This window comes from Rhinatrema bivittatum, chromosome 1 (assembly GCF_901001135.1).
Source record: "Rhinatrema bivittatum chromosome 1, aRhiBiv1.1, whole genome shotgun sequence".
Taxonomy (NCBI): Eukaryota; Metazoa; Chordata; class Amphibia; order Gymnophiona; family Rhinatrematidae; genus Rhinatrema; species Rhinatrema bivittatum.
In genome coordinates, this window is record NC_042615.1 from 4,899,189 (window position 1) to 4,923,189 (window position 24,001).

The window sequence follows — 24,001 nt, forward strand, 5'->3', positions numbered from 1 at the left end:
GGGATCTGTATTGGGACCCATACTTTTCAATAAACTTATAAATGATCTGGAAAGAAATACGACAAGTGAGGTAATCAAATTTGCAGATATAAAATTGTTCAGAGTAGTTAAATCACAAGCAGATTGTGATAAATTGCAGGAAGACCTTCTGAGACTGGAAAATTGAGCATCTAAATGGTAGATGAAATTTAATGTGGATAAGTGCAAGGTGATGCATATAGGGAAAAATAACCCATGCTATAGTTACACAAGTTAGGTTCCATATTAGGAGATACCACCCAAGAAAGAGATCTAGGCGTCATAGTGGATAACACATTGAAATCATCGGTTCAGTGTGCTGCAGCAGTCAAAAAAGCAAACAGAATGTTGGGAATTATTAGAAAGGGAATGGTGAATAAAACAGAAAATGTCATAATGCCTCTGTATCACTCCATGGTGAGCCCGCACCGTGAATACCGTGTACAATTCAGGTCGCCGCATCTCAAAAAAGATATAATTGCGATGGAGAAGGTACAGAGAAGGACGACCAGAATGAAGAGCTCCCCTATGAGGAAAGACTAAAGAGGTTAGGACTTCTCAGCTTGGAGAAGAGACGGCTGAGGGAGGATATGATAGAGGTGTTTACAATCATGAGAGGTCTAGAACAGGTTAATGTGAATCAGTTATTTACTCTTTTGGAAAATAGAAATACTAGGGGGTACTCCATGAAGTTAGCATGTAGCACATTTAAAACTAATCGGAGAATGTTCTTTTTCACTCAACGTAGAATTAAGCTCTGGAATTTGTTGCTAGAGGATGTGGTTAGTGCAATTAGTGTAGCTGTGTTTAAAAAAGGATTGGATAAGTTCTTGGAGGAGAAGTCCATTACCTTCTGTTAATTAAGTTAACTTAGAAAATAGCCACTGCTATTACTAGCAACAGTAGCGTGGAATAGACTTAGTTTTTGGGTACTTGCCAGGTTTTTATGGCCTGGATTGGCCACAGTTGGAAACAGGATGCTGGGCTTGATGGACCCTTGGTCTGACCCAGTATGGCATGTTCTGAAGGGTCCCGGCTTGTCCAGGGTGGCCTGCGAAGCGGGAATCGTGGGACCAGCTTAACACTTTTTTTCATGGTACTTACAAGGAACAACAGTCTTCCCCTGGAGGGATGGCCATGGTGGAGGCAAGGAGGATCTGGGTAGGGTCTCTGATGTACCGGAGTGGTTCAGTGGTATCCTGAGTCAAAAAGGAGTGAGGGAGCATCTGCTAGGATGATTTTGGCTGCTGGCCTGTATCTGAGTTTGAAGTCAAAGCGGGTGAAGAAAAGTCTCCAACTTGCCTGCCGCAGGTTCAGATGCTGGGCCTGGTGGAGGTGCTCCAAGTTTTAAGGGCCAGTATAGATGACTATACGATGCTGTGCCCCCTTCAACTACTGATGCCATTCCTCTAGCGTGAGTTTGATTGCCAGTAATTCCTTGTCACCAATTCTATAATTATGCTCTGATGTCGAAAACTTCTTAGAGACGAAGGATTCGAGATGGCGACAAATGGAAAACAGCTTTTAACACCAGAAATGGTCATCAGTATCTGGTCATGCCGTTTGGATTGTGCAATACACTAGCCATGTTCTAAAACATGATGAAAGATCTTCAGGGATGTCCTCTATAAGTGTGTAGTCATTTACTTGATCGACAAATTAGTTTTCTCTAAGGACCTGGTTACCCACCGCCGAGACTGTCCCGGCTACTCCAACATCTCTGACAACTATGTCAAACTTGAAAAACCCTTATTTGTAAAAGAGAGCCTCCCATTTCTGGGTTACATAGTCTCCCAGCAGGGTTTTCACATGGATCCTGACAAACTCAAATGCATTCAAGATTGACCTCAGCCTAGTGGTTTACGAGTCATAAGAACATGCCATACTGGGTCAGACCAAGGGTCCATCAAGCCCAGCATCCTGTTTCCAACAGTGGCCAATCCAGGCCATAAGAAGCTGGCAAGTACCCAAAAACTAAGTCTATTCCACGCTACTGTTGCTAGTAATAGCAGTGGCTATTTTCTAAGTCAACTTTAGCAGGTAATGGACTTCTCCTCCAAGAACTTCTCCAAACCTTTTTTAAATCCAGCTACACTAACTGTACTAACCACATCCTCTGGCAACAAATTCCAGAGTTTAATTGTGCATTGAGTGAAAAAGAACTTTCTCCGATTAGTTTTAAATGTGCAACATGCTAACTTCATGGAGTGCCCCCTAGTCTGAAAGACTAAATAACCGATTCACATCTACCCGTTCTAGTCCTCTCATGATTTTAAACACCTCTATCATATCCCCCCTCAGCCGTCTCTTCTCCAAGCTGAAAAGTCCTAACCTCTTTAGCCTTTCCTCATAGGGGAGCTGTTCCATTCCCCTTATTTTGGTCGCGCTTCTCTGTACCTTCTCCATCGCAATTATATCTTTTTTGAGATGTGGCGACCAGAATTGTACACAGTCATCAAGGTGGGGTTTCACCATGGAGCGATACAGAGGCATTATGACATTTTCCGTTTTATTCACCATTTTCTTCCTAATAATTCCCAACATTCTGTTTGCTTTTTTGACCAGGGGGCACTCCATGAAGTTAGCATGTAGCACTAATCGGAGAAAGTTCTTTTTCACTCAACGCACAATTAAACTCTGGAATTTGTTGCCAGAGGATGTGGTTAGTACAGTTAGTGTAGATGGATTTAAAAAAGGTTTGGAGAAGTTCTTGGAGGAGAAGTCCATTACCTGCTATTAGTTAAGTTGACTTAGAAAATTGCCACTGCTATTATTAGCGTCATTAGCATGGATAGTTTTTGGGTACTTGCCAGGTTCTTATAGCCTTGATTAGCCACTGTTGGAAACAGGATGCTGGGCTTGATGGACTCTTGATCTGACCCAGTATGGCATGTTCTTATGTCTTTATGTTCTTATACCAGCCCACTTACTTACTCCTGTAGGCTACATCCCAAATAACAATGCACCTCAGCAGTGCAAGAACGAGGATCTTCAAAGGATCTGCCCCTACCACCATGTATCAGACTCGCTCCAGGTCTCCTCTCAGAAAACCTGGCTCTTCGGCTCTAGCCAGTAACACAGCCCTCTATGTACCCTCATTATCCAGCACGTAGAATGGCAAGGGGATTTCTCCCATATGGTGCGGTTCAGCCTCTCTATTTTATTTTGTGGATTTGCCAGTTTGGGTCATGTAGATAGTGAAGCAGCAGGGCAGAATACTTTTCCTGACTGTCCTACCCTCCATGACCCTGGTCCTGCTATTTCTTAATTAGAGCTGGCATTAATAAAGCTTCACATAAGAAAGTCACACCACTCACTGGCTTAACCGAACTCCCAACTATTTCTTTCTGGATTTTCCCAGCATCTTAGCAGGGGGTAAAGCAGTTCATATTGAATCCCCAGAGTTCATGGGATTCACAGTCACAGGACAAAATACACTGTTGTGCCCGTCTGCGACCTCTCATGCTCACCTCTTTTTTTTTTTTTTTTTTTTTCCCTGCACTGTCAATCATGGGAAGAATGGCGGCCTCCGACAACCAACGTCAACCTCTCTGGCGTCCCTGGGATGGCCTGGGCACTGCCGACCGCCATCTTACTTCTGGAATCACCTAGGCGCGTGCGCACGCAAGGTTCTCCTTTTTGTATACGTCATGGCGGGAACCTCGGAGGCATCCCCTCCCGATGACGTCAACTCGCTGACCAGCCCATTGCTAATACGAGTTAGCAAGGAGTTCTCTCATTGCTGAATCCGCTCCATTCTTTGATCTCCTGTTCTAGTTTCTCCTCGTGGCATTCAGACACTCTGGGTAACCGCTCCATGGGGGCCCTTCCGTGTCTTGGCTATCTGCTCCTTGGAAGGCCTTCCTGCCTTGGATTTCGCCTGACCCGCTCCTCAGGTCTCTCTCCTGGACTTCCTTGTGTGAGTACCTTCTTCAGTTTCCTACGATACCAACACTGCTGAAGTCTCCATGGTGTACCCTGGGCCTTGGGCCACTACTGTTCTTCAGAATTATCACTTCTACATATCCTGAGCTGCAGGGTATTGCCGCATCTACTACAAGATACTCTGCTTGGTTCCTGTGTCTCAAGACCTCATCTACCTCATCACCTACAGTACAATCATCCTCTGCGTACCCCGCGCTGTGGGCCACTACCGGATCTGCACTTCTGAGGTATCTCAACCAGCCTGCAGGAACCTCCTGGTGTGCCCCGCGCTGCGGGCCACTACTGGACCTTCTCATCTGCAGTACCACCCTGGGTATATCTTAGTGCTCAAGAACTGTGTTTATTGGCATTTGTCGCTCCGTGGGTTATGTCTAATCTTTTCTCTCTAATAAAGTGTCTCTCACAGCTGTGTCCCACATGGCTGAGACCACGCCCACTGATGGTGAGGCTCACGGGGCTCCTCCCTGTGGGCAGAGACATCTCATCTCATCCCATGGACCACAATTTCCTACAAAACAATAACATACACTTCCTATGAAAAACGATCTGGCACTGGAATAGCACTCCCAGTCCACCCCTTTCCATACACCACATTCCATGCCCTCTCTCTTTCTTCCTGGGGGTCAGGGAGCTCATGTCCAGCACCATGAGCTACTCACAACCTCTCCACTTCAGTCACTTCTCTCCCATCATCCTGGCTCTCTCTCCGGCAATGTTCAGGTTTCCCTGGTTTCCTCCACACTCTGGTCCTCCTGAGGGCTCTCTTCTTTATAGGTCACCCTTTCATCTCCTTCTCCAGGCCTTTTTCCCTTAGTGGAAAGGAATAGTCTCTTCTCCAAAACCTCATTTCTGCCAGTTCCTCAGGGGTAGCAGTCACCTATTCTCTAACACCTTATTCATTCCAGTTCTTAAGGAATAGGAGTTGCCTATCCTCCAACACCTTATTCCTGCCTATTCCTCAGGGGTAGGAATCACCTATCCTCCAACACCTCATTCCTGCTGGTTCTTCAGGGTTAGCAGTTGTCTATTCTTCAAGACCTCATTGCTATTTGTTCCTCAGGGGTAGCAGTCACCTATTCTCCAATACCTTATTCATGCCAATTCCTCAGGAGAAGGTGTCACCTATCCTCCAACACCTCATTCCTGAGGAGTAGGAATCGCCTGTTCTCTAGAACCTCATTCCTGCCAGTTCCTCAGGGGTAGGAGTTGCCTGTCCTTCAACACCTCATTCCTGCCAGTTCCTGAGTTTCCTGCTCTATAATCCTTAATCTCAGGCCTTTTCCCTTGGTGGGGGGGAAAGGCCCTGAAGGGCCCACTTTACACTGGAGAGGTCCCCAGGCTCCTCCTGCCCATGAGATGGGTACTCCAAGACAATACATCCTAGAGTCCCTCCCTCCCCAAACAGGCTAGAAAGGATAACTCCCGCAAATGTGAGCCAGAATTTATACCTTCCCGGGACACTTCCCATTACTCTTAAGAGGAGAACCTCTTTACTTCAGAGGCATTAACTGATTTCTCTGATACATCCGTCCAGGGCACACTTAGCAGGACTGCAAGGTCACACATGTAAAGATTTTGGGCCCGATATTCATTGCTGGCCAGGTAAGTAACTTTCTGCTTGATTCCCTAAGGCTTTTGTCCCATTCTGTGTCTATGGGAAAATACCTTGATGAACCAGGCCCTTACCCGGATATGACTTATCCAGCTAAGTTACAAGGGATATTCTGAAGCTCAGTTATGCCGCTGAATATCTGCGGGCAAGGTGCTACTTAGCCGATAAGTAAGTTAGCTGTATGGCTGACCTAACTTATCCGATTAAGTCAACTAGACAAGAAGATATATCTCTACTTATCCGGTTAAGTTAAGCAGATAAGTAGTGCCCCCCCCAGATCCGCCTACTGCCTGCCCACAAAATGGTTGGCTAAAAGATAGCTGGATAAACCCTACTTATCCGGCTATCGAGCGCTGAATGTGCTTTCAGTATTGGGCCCTTTATGTGAGAGAGTGTGTTGGGGGGGGTGATCTGGTGCAGGAGATCTCCAGGAGCTTTTTCCGTGCTTCCTGGGCCTGGATTATGTTTCTCCTTGTGCCTTCGCTCTCCCTTGGCCCTGGCGCCAGTGTAATGTGATTGGCATTGCCAGAATGTGCTTATATAACATCTGGGCCTGTAGCCTCTTGTGGAGAAGATGTGCTGGAGCTGTTACTTTGCTTCCTGGGCCGGGAACTCTGTTTTCTCCTTGTGTCTTCGCTCTCCCTTGGCTCTGCCGCCAGTGAGATGTCAACAGGTGATGCCAAAATGTGCCCCCAGTCTAATCGAACTATGGGCAGGGGGTGGGGTGGAAGGAGGACAGGACCTATGGGCCTGTGCCCCTACAACGCCCCTGCCTGGCTTTTCACCATGGACGTTACACCAGTCCTAAGAGAGAGGCTTGTGTACAGCTTTGCATCTGCTTTCTCTCTGCTCGCTTTCTCCAGCTAACGCTACCTGCAAACTTCTGAAAATGGAAAAGTTGGGGCATACTTGGAAACCCCTCCCTAACCTCAGGCCCAAGGACTCGTCCTTTCCCTGCAGGGAGAATTTCATGCCTCGTGGCGCTGTTCCTAATCTTACCCTTCACTTTTAGTGACCACAACTCAGCTTTTTAAATATGTTATCAGTTTCATTATTTTTTATTTTGTATGTATCACTGTGTTCATCGCCTAGACCTTCTTTGCGATAGGCAGTTCATAAATGTAATAAAAATGTAAATGTAGTAAAACACTGATTTACCTGATGAAATGGTTTGGATTATTCCATTTCCACCCCAGGGATCTATATCCTAACTCCATGAAGACACCTACATTTCCTTTAAGGCTCTCATAGTAGTCATCTATATATATATATATATATATATATATATATATATATATATATATATATATATATATATATATATACAACTATAGGAGGGTCAGCTAGTAACGTGAGATGAGGCGTTGGTGGTGCTCTAGGGTTTGGGGGCCAGTTTTACATGCACAGTGAGACGTATGAACAGCACAGTGCACATCACTGGAGATTTGATGTGATTTTCAGTGAATACAGTCGCAGAAAGATGAGATTTCTACAATGTTCTCTCTCCCTGGCCTGAAAGTACCTTGATAGAGAGTCCAAGCTATCTCACTCAGAATCACATCAAATCTTCAGTGATGTGTACTGCGCCATTCGTACTTCTCTCCAAAACCTATACCACCCCTAAAATCTCCCCTTGAGTGAGGCATGGGATCAATATTCAACACTGGCCGGTTAAGTAACTTAGCTGCTTAGAACTGAAATATTTCTTCACTGAGAGGGTGGTGGATGCCTGGAATGCCCTTCCAGAGGAGGTGGTGAAGACAAAAACAGTCAACAAATTTAAAGGGGCATGGGATGATCGCTGTGGATCCCTAAAGGCTAGAGGACGGAAATGAAGAAGAGGATGCATGGGGGTCACTGCACTGAGCGGTAGCTGCTACCCCTAACAGAAGGCATGGGGGTTCCTACCCTCAATAGCCTTGATGCTTTTGATGCACCTGGAACATTGCTCCCTACTTCGATGGTGGGAGAGGAGGGGAATTGGATACAGGCAACCACTAACTTGGGCCCAGACTTTTACTTCTGGAGTACTGACATGCAGAAATAAGGAAAATGCATAGGATGACATCTACAGCCAAGTCCCAAAGCAAAGAAGTTTAAACAGCATTGTCTGAATTATCAAGAAGACTCCTCACCCAGTAAAAAATGTTTCTAGCAGTAATTTATGGGCTTGACAGTTGTTTGGTTTTGATTGATTGTAAATATTACTAGCCTTATCACAAGGCTTGGGGGTAACTGCATGGAATGGCAGTCACCACCATAAGAAACTTGCTGGGCAGACTGGATAGGCCAACTGGTCCTTTTCTGCCGTCATTACTGTTACTATGTTATGTAAGTTACGATGTATATTCAGCGGCACAGCTATGCTCTGAATATACGCATATAACTGAGCACTTAGCCAGATAAGTCTAACCGGCTAAGGTTCGATCTGCTCTGACACATCTAGCTAAGCCATACAACTTATGCAGCTATGTCCGAATATCAGAGGTTAGCTGCAAATGTACGGCAAACTCGCTCCGCCCCAATCTATCCACTGTCCGCCCGCTAGTTATGCAGCTAACTTTTTAGCTGTATAAAGGACTTATGCGCTAAGCGGTGGCTGCTGAGATTGGGTGCATATTCAGCGGCCACTACTTAAGCCACATAGGTCCCACTTATCTGACTAAATAGAGTTGAATGTGCTTTGAATATTGACCTCCTATGTTTCTAACCCAGGGGTCTAGATGCTCAGCTCCTTGGTTAGGTGGTTAGGCACTTGCATTTCTAAACTGAGATCTAGAGGAATAACTACATGGTTAGGCATCTCTGTTTCTAACCCAAAGATCTAGATGAATAACGCTGTGGTTAGGCATCTCTGTTTCTAACCCAGGGATCTAGATGAATTAACGCTGCGGTTAGGCATCTCTGTTTCTAACCCAAAGATCTAGAGGAATAACGCTGTGGTTAGGCATCTCTGTTTCTAACCCAGGGATCTAAATGAATAACGTTGTGGTTAGGCATCTCTGTTTCTAACCCAAGGATCTAGAGGAATAACGCTGTGGTTAGGCATCTCTGTTTCTAACCCAGGGATCTAGATGAATAACGCTGTGGTTAGGCATCTCTGTTTCTAACCCAGGGATCTAGATGAATTAACGCTGCGGTTAGGCATCTCTGTTTCTAACCCAAGGATCTAGATGAATAACGCTGTGGTTAGGCATCTCTGTTTCTAACCCAAGGATCTAGAGGAATAACTACATGGTTAGGCATCTCTGTTTCTAACCCAGGGATCTAAATGAATAACGCTGTGGTTAGGCATCTCTGTTTCTAACCCAGGGATCTAGATGAATAACGCTGTGGTTAGGCATCTCTGTTTCTAACCCAGGGATCTAGATGAATAACGCTGTGGTTAGGCATCTCTGTTTCTAACCCAAAGATCTAGATGAATTAACGCTGCGGTTAGGCATCTCTGTTTCTAACCCAAAGATCTAGATGAATAACGCTGTGGTTAGGCATCTCTGTTTCTAACCCAGGGATCTAAATGAATAACGTTGTGGTTAGGCATCTCTGTTTCTAACCCAGGGATCTAGATGAATAACGTTGTGGTTAGGCATCTCTGTTTCTAACCCAGGGATCTAGATGAATAACGCTGTGGTTAGGCATCTCTGTTTCTAACCCAAGGATCTAGAGGAATAACGCTGTGGTTAGGCATCTCTGTTTCTAACCCAAGGATCTAGAGGAATAACGCTGTGGTTAGGCATCTCTGTTTCTAACCCAAGGATCTAGATGAATAATGCTGTGGTTAGGCATCTCTGTTTCTAACCCAAGGATCTAGAGGAATAACGCTGTGGTTAGGCATCTCTGTTTCTAACCCAAGGATCTAGAGGAATAACGCTGTGGTTAGGCATCTCTGTTTCTAACCCAAGGATCTAGATGAATAACGCTGGGGTTAGGCATCTCTGTTTCTAACCCAGGGATCTAGATGAATAATGCTGTGGTTAGGCATCTCTATTTCTAACCCAAGGATCTAGATGAATAACGCTGTGGTTAGGCATCTCTGTTTCTAACCCAAGGATCTAGATGAATAACGCTGTGGTTAGGCATCTCTGTTTCTAACCCAGGGATCTAGGTGAATAACGCTGTGGTTAGGCATCTCTGTTTGTAATCCAGGGATCTAGATGAATAACTCCGTGGTTATTTGTGACTTGCAACAAAAGCCCTTGTAACTTTATCCCACAAGGGAAAATTACATCACCTACTAACAAAATCCTACTGTGGCAAAAATGATTACTGTTGATAAAAATATGTTTGTTAGACTGTCAGAGCAAGACCCCAAGATCACAGTGACCTGAGTCTGTTAATAGGTTCGTAAGGTCCCTTTTTTTTGAGTTTTTATATTCTTCAAATAGTGCGCTTGTGTTCATGCGTGCAAATCAAAAGTGTTGTAGATAAAATCCATATAAGTAAACTTAGCTGCATCTATATGGCTGCTGTTTGCTCCCACGAAGACCCCGGCAAAGTCCGCTGACATGTACAAGTGCAACCACTGATTAATCTTATAAGGCTCCAACACAGTGCTGTGTTTGATTAACATCTGCGTCAGGGGGTCGACATCATATTCCTGGGATTCCCCAGAAATCCTTCTTCTGCTAATGATCCCGGCTCTTTTGGAGGTAACAGGTGGGTAGGAGGGTATCAGCCAGGGTGGGGGAGGGGGATGGCTAGGGGGATGCAGGGGAAGGAAGGGGGAGAGGGGAGGCCCGGGACCATCGAATGAGATCATCTTATGAGAGCTGTAAAATGGCCAAATTGTTAAGGTTTTCGCCAGCTTGTGGGGACAGCCAAGGGGGTAGGGGTAGATACATGTGGTGGTAGGGGGGGGGGGGGGGGGAGTAGGCATATGGCCAGGAGGGCTGAGACCTTTTTTTCCCCTAAGCAGCGAGATAGCCAGTCAAACGAGGCCAGTAAGGGTTAAAGTTATCCAGCTACATGTAGCCAGACAACTCTAAACAAGTATATTCAACGGGACATTTATCTCGCTGACTATAGTGGCTAAATTATCTGGGTACCTGTGACCGGATAACTTGTCCTGTAAACGGCCTGCTGACTACTGGCGTCTAGGTGCCTAATTCCTTGGTTAGAGGTCTCCGTTGCTAATCCAGGGATCTAGGTGTCTAACTCAGTGTTTAGCTCCCTGGGGATTTAGATTCCTAGCTCAGTAGCTGGACACCTGCATCCCTTTCAGAACTGACCTCCTGGTGGACTAAGGAAGACCTCCCCCCCCCCCCCACCCCCCACAAAAGGTTCACAAGAAACGGGAAGATTGTCTTGCATCTGCCATTTCATATTAGCTGGCAAGATGTTATCTATTGCTTCATTTTAATATTACTACCATGATTTTTGGGCAAATGTGAGATTTTTGCAGAGAAGCGAAATTTCTTAGGACTGCTTCAAATGTAGCCCCACAGATCCTTCCTAAAACCTGAGTGGAGGAGATGAATCCCAAGCCATGACATGATAAATGGCTTTCATTGAACAGAGCAGGGATCCCTCTGCTCTAAATCCCTGCAGCAGTTCCTGGCACGCAAGCGAGCTGGAGGGATGCAAAGCCCTGGGAGCCGAGGGATCAGTAAGCAGGGGGCAGAGATGATGGATGATCCCTGCACCTGGCAGAAGGCAGCAGGACTACAGAGAAATGCAGTCTCAATAACTCACTCAGCTTGATTAAATTAAAAGATTACGACAACTCCTCTTCCTCCCAATGTTTTATCTCACGCCGGGAAAGAAACAAAGGATTGAAGGACTTGGAAGAAGATCCGACTTAGCCACTGTCATTAGGAGTGATGCTGTGCTGACAGAGGATAAACACCTGCACTCACAATGCTCCGACACATGAAATCTGTAAGTACAGCACGGACAGCCGGAGAGACCTCCATCAGCAGCCTGAGACACCCAGAGTATGGATACAACACGGGCAGCTTCACTGAGAGACATCCATCAGCAGCCTGAGACACCCAGATTATGGATACCACACGGGCAGCTTCACTGAGAGACATCCATCAGCAGCCTGAGACACCCAGAGTATGGATACAATACGGGCAGCTACACTGAGACATCCAACAGCAGCCTGAGACACCCAAAGAATGGATACAACATGGGCAGCTACACTGAGACATCCAACAGCAGCCTGAGACACCCAAAGAATGGATACAACACTGGCAGCTACACTGAGAGACATCTTGCAGAGTTTGAATACAGGATGGACAGCTGGAGACATACCTCCAACAGCAGCTTGAGACATCCAGAGATAGAAACACAGACAACTGAAAGAGACCTCCAAAAGCAGCCTGAGACACCCGGATTATGGATACAACACGGTTTGCTGGAGAGAGAGACTGCCAACAGCAGCCTGAGACACCCAGAGTATGGACACCACATGGACAGCTGCAGAGAGAGAGAGTTCCAATAGCAACCTGAGACACACAGAGTATGGAAACAGAGAGAGCTGAGAGAGACCTCCAACAGCAGCCTGAGAAATCCAGAGTATGGTAACCCAGACAGCTGAGAGAGACCTCCAACAGCAGCCTGAGACACCCAGAGTACAGATACAACATGGATAGCTGGTGAGAGACTGCCAATAGCAGCCTGAGACAACTAGAGAATGGATACAATATGGAGAGCTGGAGAGAGAGAGAGAGAGACCTCCAACAGCAGCCTGAGACACCTAGTGTATAAATACGGGACAGACAACTGAAGTGAGACATGCAGTGGCACCCTGACTTAAAATATGAATACAGGTTGGCCAGTTAAAGTGAGATCTCAAGCAGCACCCTGAGACACTCAAAATATGAATACAGCATGGACAGCTGAAGCGAGACCTTCAGTGGCATCCTGAGACACTCAAAATACGAATAAAACCCAAACAGAAGCGAGACCTGCAGTCTCACCTTGACTTAAAATATGAATACAGCATGGACAGCTGAAGTGAGACCTGCAGTGGTATCCTGAGACACTCAAAATATGAATACAGCATGGATAGCTGAAGTGAGACCTTCAGTGGCATCCTGAGACACTCAAAATATGAATTCAGCCCAAACAGAAGCGAGACCTACAGTGGCACCCTGATTTAAAATATGAATACAGCATGGACAGCTGAAGCGAGATCGATGGGTGAGATTTCTTTTAAAAGAGCAGTTGGAAGAGCTCATAAAAGAGATGAACATTTATTTAAAGAAAAAGTCTTTAACAAAAGGAAAAGATTTTGTAATAAAAGCAAGAGAGAATTAAAAGTCAAATTCATAGTTTTAGTAGCCCAGGTCCATCAGATAGAAGGGATGGAGGGTACACTCCTATGACAGCCATCATGAACAGTGAGTGCTGGACCCTGTGCATGACTTTACCGAGACATCCGTGACTTAGCCATGACTGAGTGTGGGAGGGAGAAGACACAAGACAGTATACAGTGTGTGCTCCAAGCATAAATTCGCCTAAACTCAGCCAGAAAAAATGTAGGCATTCAGTGGTTACTGAAAATCCCCTCCCCCCATAGCTTTTCTCTGAGCTGGGAGCAGGGCTCGTGATTCTGAGACATTCCCGCCCTCCTCTAAGCTGGGGAAGGAACTCTTAAATCCCTCTTGCCAGGGCTCTGGTACCCTCCTTCCCCGTGCATGGTCTTCCTGCATCAGGTGAGATTTGCGTCTTCAGCTTCAGGAGTGAAGGAAGAGGTCCTCCTTTATCTCTACGCATCCATGGGAACCAACATGGCAACCGCACCACTTTCATCATAGAAATAGTTCACTGCACAAGCAGCTCATTTCCCTGGACGTACACCCCGAGAAGCAGCACCTGCAGGTAAAGCTTCACTAAAACCCAGTGATGGGATATCAGGCAGTTTAATGTTCTCCCCCATATAAGATATGAAGGGAACCACAGGCGTTTTGGGCTGCTTAGTCTGGATGGGTTTTTCCAGGAATCCTAGAAAGCAGATTTACTGTCCAGTATCGAAGGACTTTTCCAATACAACACCACTGAGTAGCAGAAGGCCCCCGCAAGATGGGAGAGAAGATTATCCTTAACTGGAAGGCCAACAAGGACCCAAAGGTCCTCCCTCTTATTGCCTCAATCTCACAGCAGGTGACAGGACTTGTGAAGGAAGGAGCCAGGTTCAACATATCCTCTCCAGCAGGATGAGATTTTATACCAGCTATAGAGCAGTTTCCAGGAGCTCTCCTTGCTCTACACCAAATATCCCTCTCCTCTTACAACAGTACGAGTGCCTTGTACCTCTCTCTCTCCCAAGGTTAAAATGTGCCATGAGTGGAAAAGTACAGACCTTGCAAAGTACAGTGCATGAGCTTAGCTTTAATGAAATAAGATCCAAGAAAGTGGCCTTAGCGTCACTGTTCCCCATCCCTCCCTTGGCTGCATGTGCAGGAGATACAGAGTAAAGTAACACCACCTTGATGACCTCACGTGTCCATTGTCACAACCCATGTTTAACAAGGACAATCATTCCTAGAAGAAGAGGTCATACTCACCGGGTTGAGTATGAGTGTAAAGAAGAGCTCCCCTCCTCGGATACTTTTGTCTAGCTCCTCTGGCCCTCCAGGATACTCCTTGTAGAAGATGGTGTGAGTAAAAAGGCCACATGTTTGCCGAGGAAGGACCTGAATAAAAACATTATGCAGGTCATGAGAAACACAGTCCTCTTCTGGAACTAACATACTGAGTGACTAACTGACTTCCTTGTTGCTGCTATGGACAAATATCAGAGCATCTCAAGATGTGTGACCACATGAAACTTGGAAGTGACCATTTACAATCTGTATTACAGTGATTTTAAATGTTATATATGGTCACGTCTGTAAACAGTGAGGAACATTTACCGGAGTAGCTGCCTAGTAGTTTCAGGAGCAACCTGAGAACTATGGAAGCCAGGTTTATAGAAACATAGAAACATAGAAATGACGGCAGAAGAAGACCAAATGGCCCATCTAGTCTGCCCAGCAAGCTTCACACATTTTTTCTCTCATACTTATCTGTTTCTCTTAGCTCTTGGTTCTATTTCCCTTCCACCCCCACCTTTAATGTAGAGAGCAGTGATGGAGCTGCATCCAAGTGAAATATCTAGCTTGCTTCGTTAGGGGTAGCAGCCGCCGCAATAAGCAAGCTGCACCCATGCCTATTTGCCCCACCCAGACTATGTTATTAGCCCTTATTGGTTGTTTTTCTTCTCCCCTGCCGTTGAAGCAGGGAGCTATGCTGGATATGCGTGACGTATAAGTCTTCTCCCATGCCGTTGAAGCAGAGAGCCATGCTGGATGTGCATCGAAAGTGAAGTATCAGGCACATTTGGTTTGGGGTAGTAACCGCCGTAACAAGCCAGCTACTCCCCTCTTTGTGAGTGTGAATCCTTTTTTCCACATTTCCTCTTGCTGTTGAAGCTTAGAGCGATGTTGGAGTCACCGTAAGCCTGTGTATGTTTATTTAATAAGGGTATTGACTCCAGGCAGTAGCCATCATTCTGGCGAGTCACCCACTCTTCATTGGCAGCCTCTTGACTTTATGGATCCACAGTGTTTATCCCACGCCCCTTTGAAGTCCTTTCAAATCCTGATGACATGCACTTCACCCTCTTGCCTCACCTATAAACTTAGTGACTTTCCAAAGATGACACACTATCTCCCTGTTTCATGTCTCACTTCAGATTTGCCACAGGTTCTGCATCATCTTGGGGAAGTCACTATTTGCTCGGCCCTCAGTTCTAATCCTACCTTTGCTATTGGTTCTCTATGTGATCCTGGACAAGCCACGTCCATTGACTTATAAGGTCTCCCTTTTCATTCTCCAAACCAATTAACATTCCAGGTTTCAGCACAGGAACTCAGACTTTGCATCTCCACTGCTGTATTTCTAGAAGGTATATGTGATCTAGGAAACCTTCTGTCATTAATGTTATAACGAGGAACATTCTTTAGGGGAATTCAGAGGCTTTTGTTGCATCTTGATATTTTTAGCACATTAGCTCTGCAGCTGATGATGGGTTTGGGGTTCTGGGCATGGGTTCAGGGTTCTTTTCATTCTAGGGAACCCATGTGTAACCCCATCCCGGGTTTGTCCCAAGAGGGAGGGATGCATACTCAATACGGAGGCTAAGTTCTGGATCTAGTGTAGTCCACCTTCACATCTTTTTGGAAAAAGGGTCTGCAGGCTTTGGAAAGCTCCAATGCAGAAACCTCCTTTGTTTATTTAAAAATTTGTAGACCACTTATAATTTCTAAGTGGTAAACATAAGAACATACATAATTAAGCATAAAACATCGACAGTAAAATGAGATAGTAACTGCTCTACTCTTAACAATCGATGCCGAAAAGGCATTCGACCTCGTACATTGGCCGTATTTATTTAATTTACTGAGACACATGCAATTCGGCCCCCAATTCATCCAATGGATCTACAAATTGTACAACTCTCCAATGGCTTGTCTTAAAGTGAATGGTGGATATTCGGCCCCATTTCAGGTACAGAGAGGTACTCGTCAAGGGTGCCCTCTGTCACCGCTACTATTTGCACTTTTTTTGGAACCATTTGCTATCAGTATTCATAATAACAGGAGGATCAAAGGCATGCATATTGGGGATTTCTCCTCGAAAATGGCTCTTTTCGCAGATATTTTGTTCTCTGTATCTGATGCGGACACGTCTCTACAGGAGATTGTAGCGGAAATTTCTAAATTTAGCTCTATCTTTGGTTTAAAATAAACTGGGATAAGTCGGAGATATTAAATTTATCTGTACCAGATGATCAGGCAGCTACTTTAAAAGTGACTTATGCATTTAAATGGCCGTCCAAAAAGATTAAATACCTGGGGATCTATCTGGGAAACTTAGAAGATATTTTCCACCTAAACTATACACCATTATTCACAAAGATTTATAAAGAACTGGAGGAGTGGGATAGATATCATTATCGTGGATGGGCAGAATTGCAGTACTAAAAATGAATATCCTTCCACGTATTATCTACCTATTCCAAACTCTCCCTATTTTGTTTCCATTAAAGGATCTACAGCGGTGGCAGAGTAGGTTTCTGAAATATATCTGGAAAGGCAGAAAACCCAGAGTATCCAGGAAAACTCTATATTTATCTAAAGGTCAGGGGGGCTTAGGCGTCCCTAACCTGATGTGGTACCACGCGGCGGCCCATTTATGAGCTATAGTTGACTGGCACAAGACACCCATAGATAAAGTTTGGGTGAACATGGAGCAAGCTATGGTGGGAAACATGCCTCTGCCAGCTCTTATATGGCAACCGCGAACTTCCTGGCAGACTCTTCATATGACTCCCTTACCATTACAAACTACACTTTGGAATTGGGATAGGTGGAGACGGAGACTATTAGGATCAAAGGTATATTCCCCACAAACATATCTGTTCCATAATAGGGCATTTTTGCCGGGGCTTCCTCCACAGGCCTTTGCTCATTGGAAAGTTAGACAGATTCATACTATTGCACAAGTGTGGGGGCCTCAGGGGATGTCTGCGTTTGAGGATTTAAGCACTAAATATGGCCTCCCTCCACAGGAATTATATCGATATTTACAACTACATCATTTCTTAATGTCCTTACCAGTTCGTAGCAACCTTCTTCAAGGGGTCACTTTTTTCTAAGGGTTGTGTAAGGGGGCAAATAAGGTATCAAAAATCATCTCCAAGATATATAGGTTTTTAAATTCGGATCTGCCAGATAAACCCCAATTTATTAAGTCCTGGGAAAAAGATCTGGGGCTGGCAGGGGATATGGAAACATGGCAGGAAGTATACAAGAATATCGGAAAGGGTCTGATGGCTGCTTCATTAACCGAAAACTGCTATAAACTGGTTTATCGCTGGCACTATAGCCTTCAACAATTGCGTAGTTTCTATCCTGGTACATCTGGGAAATGTTGGAAACAATGCCAACAGGAAGGTTCTTACATACACACGTGGTGGACTTGCCCTCATATACAACAGTTTTGGCAGCAGATCTTCCATTGGATTTCGGAGATGTGCTCTACCAATGTGACATATACCGCCAGTCAAGTCTTACTTAATGTATCCGAGTCCTTAATATCCCTTCCATGGACGACCATGGAGTATCATATTTTTGCTGCTGCGCGCTGTGTGTTAGCTCAATATTGGGGCACGTCCACTATTCCCAAGTTGTCAATGGTGCAAGACAAAGTTTCCCTAATTTATAGATTAAGTAAAATAACTGCATTCAAAAATAAGAAGGTGCGTGCCTTTACAACCAAGTGGGAACCGTATGTTAAGTGGAGAGCGCCGGGAGGGGGGTCTAAGAGCCTGCGCGCAATGTTACCCATTTAATCTTTGCATACAAGGGACTGAAATTTATAGAGTCACATCATTCGCAAATTGACTAAGGCAAGAGCCAATGCTTGTTATTTGATAAAGGTTCACAGCAAGGGTCGGCGTTGAACTGTATGTATATCGTGAAGATTATTTGTCCCTATGTACTTTTACTTACCATCCGTCTGAGCAGGGGAGGCGGTTGGGGGGTTGTGGGGATACTTATGAGAATGTGATGCATTTTCTATTGTAGAGCCAAGCGCTTTCAATGTATATGGTTATGAATCTTTAATTGGGGGTACACGGTTTTTTTTATGTTTGACTGTGATAAACGGTTTGGTTGCTTGATGTCTGTTTCATAGATGTATGCAATAATTATACCACTTATTCTATGGCAAAGTTGTACTGATTTACTGCATCACAATAAAAACACTTTAATTAAAAAAAAACAAAACAAAAAACATCGACAGTAGCACAAAAACATTAACATACAATTAAAAGTACAAAGCATGAAACATAAGTAGTAGCCCAATCAATAAAGAGAGGAGAGAGATGTAAACGTGACTTGCCCATATTCTGAGCTCAGTTCTGGCCTGCACAATGTTATAAAGCAATTTCGGAATCCTCTGTGTCACCCAGGAGCCCAGCGCGGGACCAGGGCTACGGCTTACCATGATGCTCTTGTGGATAAAGCCACGCCGGTAGCGTGCCGGCTTCAGATGTGGATACTCTTCCGTGCTGGTGACCCGGATCCCCCAGACCTTCTTCCATGCTTCATACAGCTGTATATGGACAGGGTAGACCCCAGAGTGATGGGGGGCCACTGCATACCCCATGTCAGTAGGAATGCCATGCTCCTGCAATAAACAAGAAGAGCTCTCAAGGGCCAAGCAGCTGGCAGCAGTATACAGCAATGCATTGAAAGAGCAGCTGGGCAGCTCATGAGCTGGGAGGGGGGGGATGGCTTGGCAACACTGTGCAGGGGCTCTTCCTTCTCCCAGGAGGGGAGTTAGAGCCTCGCTGGTGCATTATGTCATTTGTGCAAGCATGCACTTTCAAGCTTTTCAACTGGTCAATGACATAAAATAGATGTGAGAAGTTATTTGTTGGTAGTGCAAAGCATTGTGAAGTGATAGCGCAGTCAGCACTCATACGTGATACAAGATAAGGAATTTCAAAGAGCTAGCCATGGTTAGTAGAAGAAGAATTTGATTTTATGTCTTGCTTTTTGTGGATGTGCGTGAGATTTTTTGCCTTCTTGATTATTTAGGCCTAACTCTTCCTGGCATGCAGTCTGCGTGGGTAATCAGAGAACATGATCACATATAGCTCTGGGGGTTTTTGTAGGTGCTTAGAAACATGCAGATGCTGAGTGTCCCTGGGGATTTAGTTTAAGTATTCTCTCCCTCACATTCTGCAGTTGTGTCTGGCTGCTGTGCACCAGTGATAATAGGATCACAAGGATAAATGGAAGGACAGCAGGACTCTATAGGGGTCCCTGAAATTTCTCAAGGACAGGAATCTTGTGTTGGAGGCAGAAGGGCAGAAGGGCGTCCTCCAGCATCCCCCCCTGTATCCCAGCCACATCACCTGACATTGGGGTGATGCAATAAAGTGCTCCTAGCCTAGCGCATGGATATATGCATGGTTGGGCGTGCATTTTGGACATGCTAGACAAGTGCCTGATGCAATAAGGAGATCAGTGTGTTCAAAACACATGCCCTAACAAATCTGTATCTGATAGCCCCCGTCAGATGTAAACTGCATGTAGATGAGGACATTAGATAATACTCCCTGATGCAGTAAAGCACTGGGCGCCCAATGTGCACTTTTTAATGTGGCAAATTTAACTCCAGCCTCGGAGGTGGAGTAACGTGAACTTGCAGTCAAGTGCCCAAGAACAAAATAAAAAACAGGTTCTCTGTGTTGTGATAAGTGCGTCCTCCACTTTACTATCGAGTGACACTTTAATTTACGGCTTGCCATGGAGAAAAATAATTGTATATTTTGACTTGGTTAAAAGAAACCCACTTTTCTTATCACCCCACAAGTTAGACGTCCATAGCAAGGGGTGCCTAATATTTTGCTGAGGTCGCTGAAGTGAATTATAACAAGAAAAGAATCGGGATGATAACAGAGGCTCGTATTGAGTGCCCGATGCAATAAACTATTGAGCACCACAGATGCACAATTCTCCTTTAGCACGCTCTTTTTAATGCTGCCTCTCATTTGAATGATGCATTGGGAGCCCAGGGGATGCAGCTGCGTTCATGTTAACACAACGGGCGCTCAATACTAGCACAAGCTTTTTTAGTGCGTGTTTTACTGCATTGGCCCCAAGCTGTGGGAGGGCTGGGTCTGCAAAGGCTTCTAGATATGTTGTACCCTGTCTTAGTGAGTGGTGTCTCCATCTTTCTCCCTGACTGTGCTGTTGGTTATATTCCTACGTACAGAAGCATGTGAACGTGTATATAATGTTTATTGCTCCCTCCCTCTCTCTTTCCTTGCATGGTACCATTACTACTACTAAATATTACTATAGTGCCACACGACATACGCAGAGCTAATCAGACACACAAAAATGACATTTCCAGCTCTGACTCATTTCTGCTTCACATTAAGTGTTTCTTCTGGAGACATGAAGGTCCTAAATAAGCAGATTGGGCCAGAACTGGTACCAGACAAGGAGAGCAAAGTCCATTGTCTTGCAGGAAGTGTGCATCATGAGCCTACTTTGGCTCGGGGTTTTTTCTCCAATCATCCATTTTAGGAAGGTGCCTGAGGTGCAAGGTCGGCACCCACAGGACCCTCCGGGAGGAGGAGATGTCCTGTTTCTCCATCTCCTGCCCTGAGGGGGCTCCTGGGAGATTTTCTTGCGATCCAAGGAAGATCTTGAGGGAGGAGACCCTCCTCCCTGTCTGCTGTGGGAGATTTCCTTACTGCCTGAGTCACTCCTGAAACCCTGCGGGAGAGCTGCTACAGCCCAGAAGAGTGGGTGACCTGTATGGCACTGCAGAGGAAGACCACCAGACTGCATGGCAGGGTGAAACGGGGAAGTGGAGGTCAGAATCTGCTCATGAGGAGCTCCTTTCTCAGGGACGTTTGAGCCTGTGCCGTGTGTGGCTACTTCTCTTCTTATGAAGCATATTATGGGCACTAACTACAATGAGCTCTAGGTAATGTGTTATTTACACTGAATATTTCTAACTATTTAAGCTTTCATCACCTTTACAAGTTCTGACTGCTGTACAAGAAGATTCCTCTTCAGCAGGCTCTTCCCATTGCTGCTAATCATTTCTATAGCGCTGCCAGAAGCACACAGTAACGCCATGCGTACCAACGGGGACCTAGCACAGCAGCACCTCGTAGCATGGGATTCTCCAGAGCTCACAGGACTGTTCTAGCACAGACCAAGATACATTATCAGCAGGGCACTTAACTGACAATGTACTCATGTAATTGATAATGTACAATCTACACACCTGGCAATGTATGCATGTAATTGATAATGTAAACACCTGACAATCTTGTAGTAGTTATTTTATTTTATTTATGTGATTGTCAAAATTATGTTTGTAGTTCCTTGTGAGCCACCTAGACACTTAGATTCAAGGCATATAAATTCCAAAATAAATAAATAAATATGACTGATAATGTGCACAGCTAACCATCAGTTTACACACCTGACAATGTACCCTTGTAACTTATAATGTACACCTCACAAAAGTAAAATAAAAAATAAAAGTAAATGTACACATTTGACAATGTGCACACATAACTGACAATCTATGCATGCATTAACTGACAGTGTACATGCCTGACAACATACATGTGCAACTGACATACAGATATCCATGTAACTGACATATATACATATATACAGTATCTATATGCATATAGCTGAAATGTACACACCTGATAATGTATGCACTTGATATATAGATGCACACCTGAGAATGTACACATGTTGGTGACCATGTATGTGTAGAGACCACATGGTCTCCACTAGATGAGCTGGTAGTACAGTTAGAGGGACAGAGCATTCCTTTCAGCAGCTCCCTCTGAGGTTGTCTGTGATGGTCTGATCTCCATCCAGAAGCAGAGTTTAAGCCCTTAGAAAGCATAGTCAGTTTGAGGAGTGAGGGTCTCTTTTTGGTTTCTCTCTCTGAGTGAGGGCTTAACTTGGCTTTTTTTGTAAAGGGCAGATCTCTCTCAGTGCACTCTCTGCCTCAGGATTGCCTCCCATTTTGGAGAATGGAATTTTTGTGTGGTGAGACCCTGGCCCTTTCTGGAGAGGTTTTGAAGAAGTTTACTTCGCCGGTTCACATATAAATTAAGTAAGTTGATATGTATTCTGAGATGTTTCAGGTATGACACATCCAGGTGGTGGTGTGGTAGTTATATTTCAGATTTGGAGAGTTGTAACGCATCTGTTTATTACATCTGTTCACAGAAGCGGGCCACTGAAAACAATTGTGCGTTCTTTTGACCGGTGTGTATTTAAAAGCAGGTTTCTGTTTTTGTTACAAAAGGTAACGGATTGATGTGAGATATCTTGTATCCATATGAGGTAGGTTTCCATCTCCTTTTTTGTCTATGAAGACTGACACAATTTGATAGTTTCAATCGTGTAAATTGAAATTGTAATTTTAATACTTTTAGTGAATGAACATGGACGTTAAACAGCTCTGCATATATTCAATCTTTGAGGAAGCCTTTTTGTAAGGTGAATATGGACATGAAAGTTCAACTACCTTGACAATAACTAGTCCCTGAGGAAGCCTAATTACAAGGTGAAACGAAGATATCTTTTGTTGGACTTATGTTGAGAGGACCCATGTTGAGAGGTAGCTCAATGAGCTTATGGTGAGAAGTAGTTAAACACCCAGATTATGTTGAGAAGTAGTTAAACACTCGGATTTAGGATCCATCTTTGGAATTTATTTAAATATTTAGACCTATGTAAAGAAATTTATGATCTGGATCCATTCTTTAGTTTTGGGAATGTGCAATTTTATTTCTTGGTAATAAATGATTGGTAATTTATGTACATTGTTAATTCATGTGCAAGTTGCTTTTAAATAAGTAATGGGGATGAATGATTGTATGAGTGTGCTAGTTTAGTTTTTAGAGTGTCTAGGTGAGTGTGTTATTTTGTTCAATAAATGTTTATACACATTGTGAATGTGTTATCTCTCTGTTGTGTGATTATATCCTTTTTGGAGAGGGACAGGCCCCAATTTGGGAGGCTAGGAGTGAGAAGATCTGTGTGCTCCTTTCCCAGGGACTCCTCACTTTAGATGAAGTCTTTTTATTAGGACTTTGCAAGTGTTTTTCTCTTGTGTTTGGTGAGGAGGGTTAGTACCATCCCTTCTCACACTGGAGTTGGCCTGTCATAGTCTGGTTCCTGTCATCATCAGACCTTTTCCCTCAAGAAGGTCCTTCTGAAGGAGTCCGGAAAGCAGAGAAAAGAAGGAAGATCTTTGGAGACCCACAACTGGATCTCCACCTTTGGGACACTGGATACAGGCTGGAGTGAAGAAGCCTGGACTTTTTGGACCTCAGGTAGGATTCTTCCCAGTCTATGGGGATCCCCTCACTAATACAATTTCCCTGCTCAATCCCAGGAGAGATAAATCACATCCCAGAAGTTTGAGATAAAGTAACAGAGAGAAATACAGTAACTAGTGTAACCCAGATGTAAATTGGACAGCTTATCTACTTGATTGGACATTTATTTATTCTGAGCACGCAATACTGTGACCTGTCTGGTCCCTGCAGCATCACTGAAAGGAGTTTAGTGACACACAAGTAAAAGGTACTTGGGCCTAGAAGGACATCCTTCCCCCCTCAGAAAGGACCCACACCTTGCGACTAGAAAAAGAGGCAGTGAAATCCACCAGGAAGGGGTTACATATACATGTAACTGGCATGCACATATGGACCTGACATTGTCCACGTGTACCTTGCAGTCTGCACAATCCCAAAGAATTGACAAACACAAAGCAGGTTCCTACATACACTGAGTTTGAAGATAGTCTTGTTGTGAGCTATAAGAATGCAATTCTTAAATGATAGCAAATGTACATGTGCTAGTGGTT

General features: G+C 44.6%; 1 protein-coding gene and 1 long non-coding RNA gene across 3 annotated transcripts in view; one reads left to right on the forward strand and one right to left on the reverse strand.

Annotated features, from left to right (window-relative positions):
* LOC115074355 (bifunctional heparan sulfate N-deacetylase/N-sulfotransferase 3-like) overlaps positions 1–24,001 on the reverse strand; it is a 416,141-nt gene that overhangs the window by 175,737 nt on the left and 216,403 nt on the right. For both annotated transcript variants that reach the window (XR_003852387.1, XM_029574134.1), the window contains exons 5-6: positions 18,572–18,757; positions 14,089–14,217 (exon numbers count right to left, since the gene is read on the reverse strand). Coding sequence is in view for 1 of the 2 variants with exons in the window: in XM_029574134.1 (XP_029429994.1) it covers positions 14,089–14,217; positions 18,572–18,757 (315 nt within the window). In the remaining variant the exon portion in view is untranslated. The remainder of the gene's footprint in view (positions 1–14,088; positions 14,218–18,571; positions 18,758–24,001) is intronic.
* LOC115075153 overlaps positions 1–24,001 on the forward strand; it is an 87,575-nt gene that overhangs the window by 11,866 nt on the left and 51,708 nt on the right. The gene's annotated exons all lie outside the window — the stretch shown is intronic.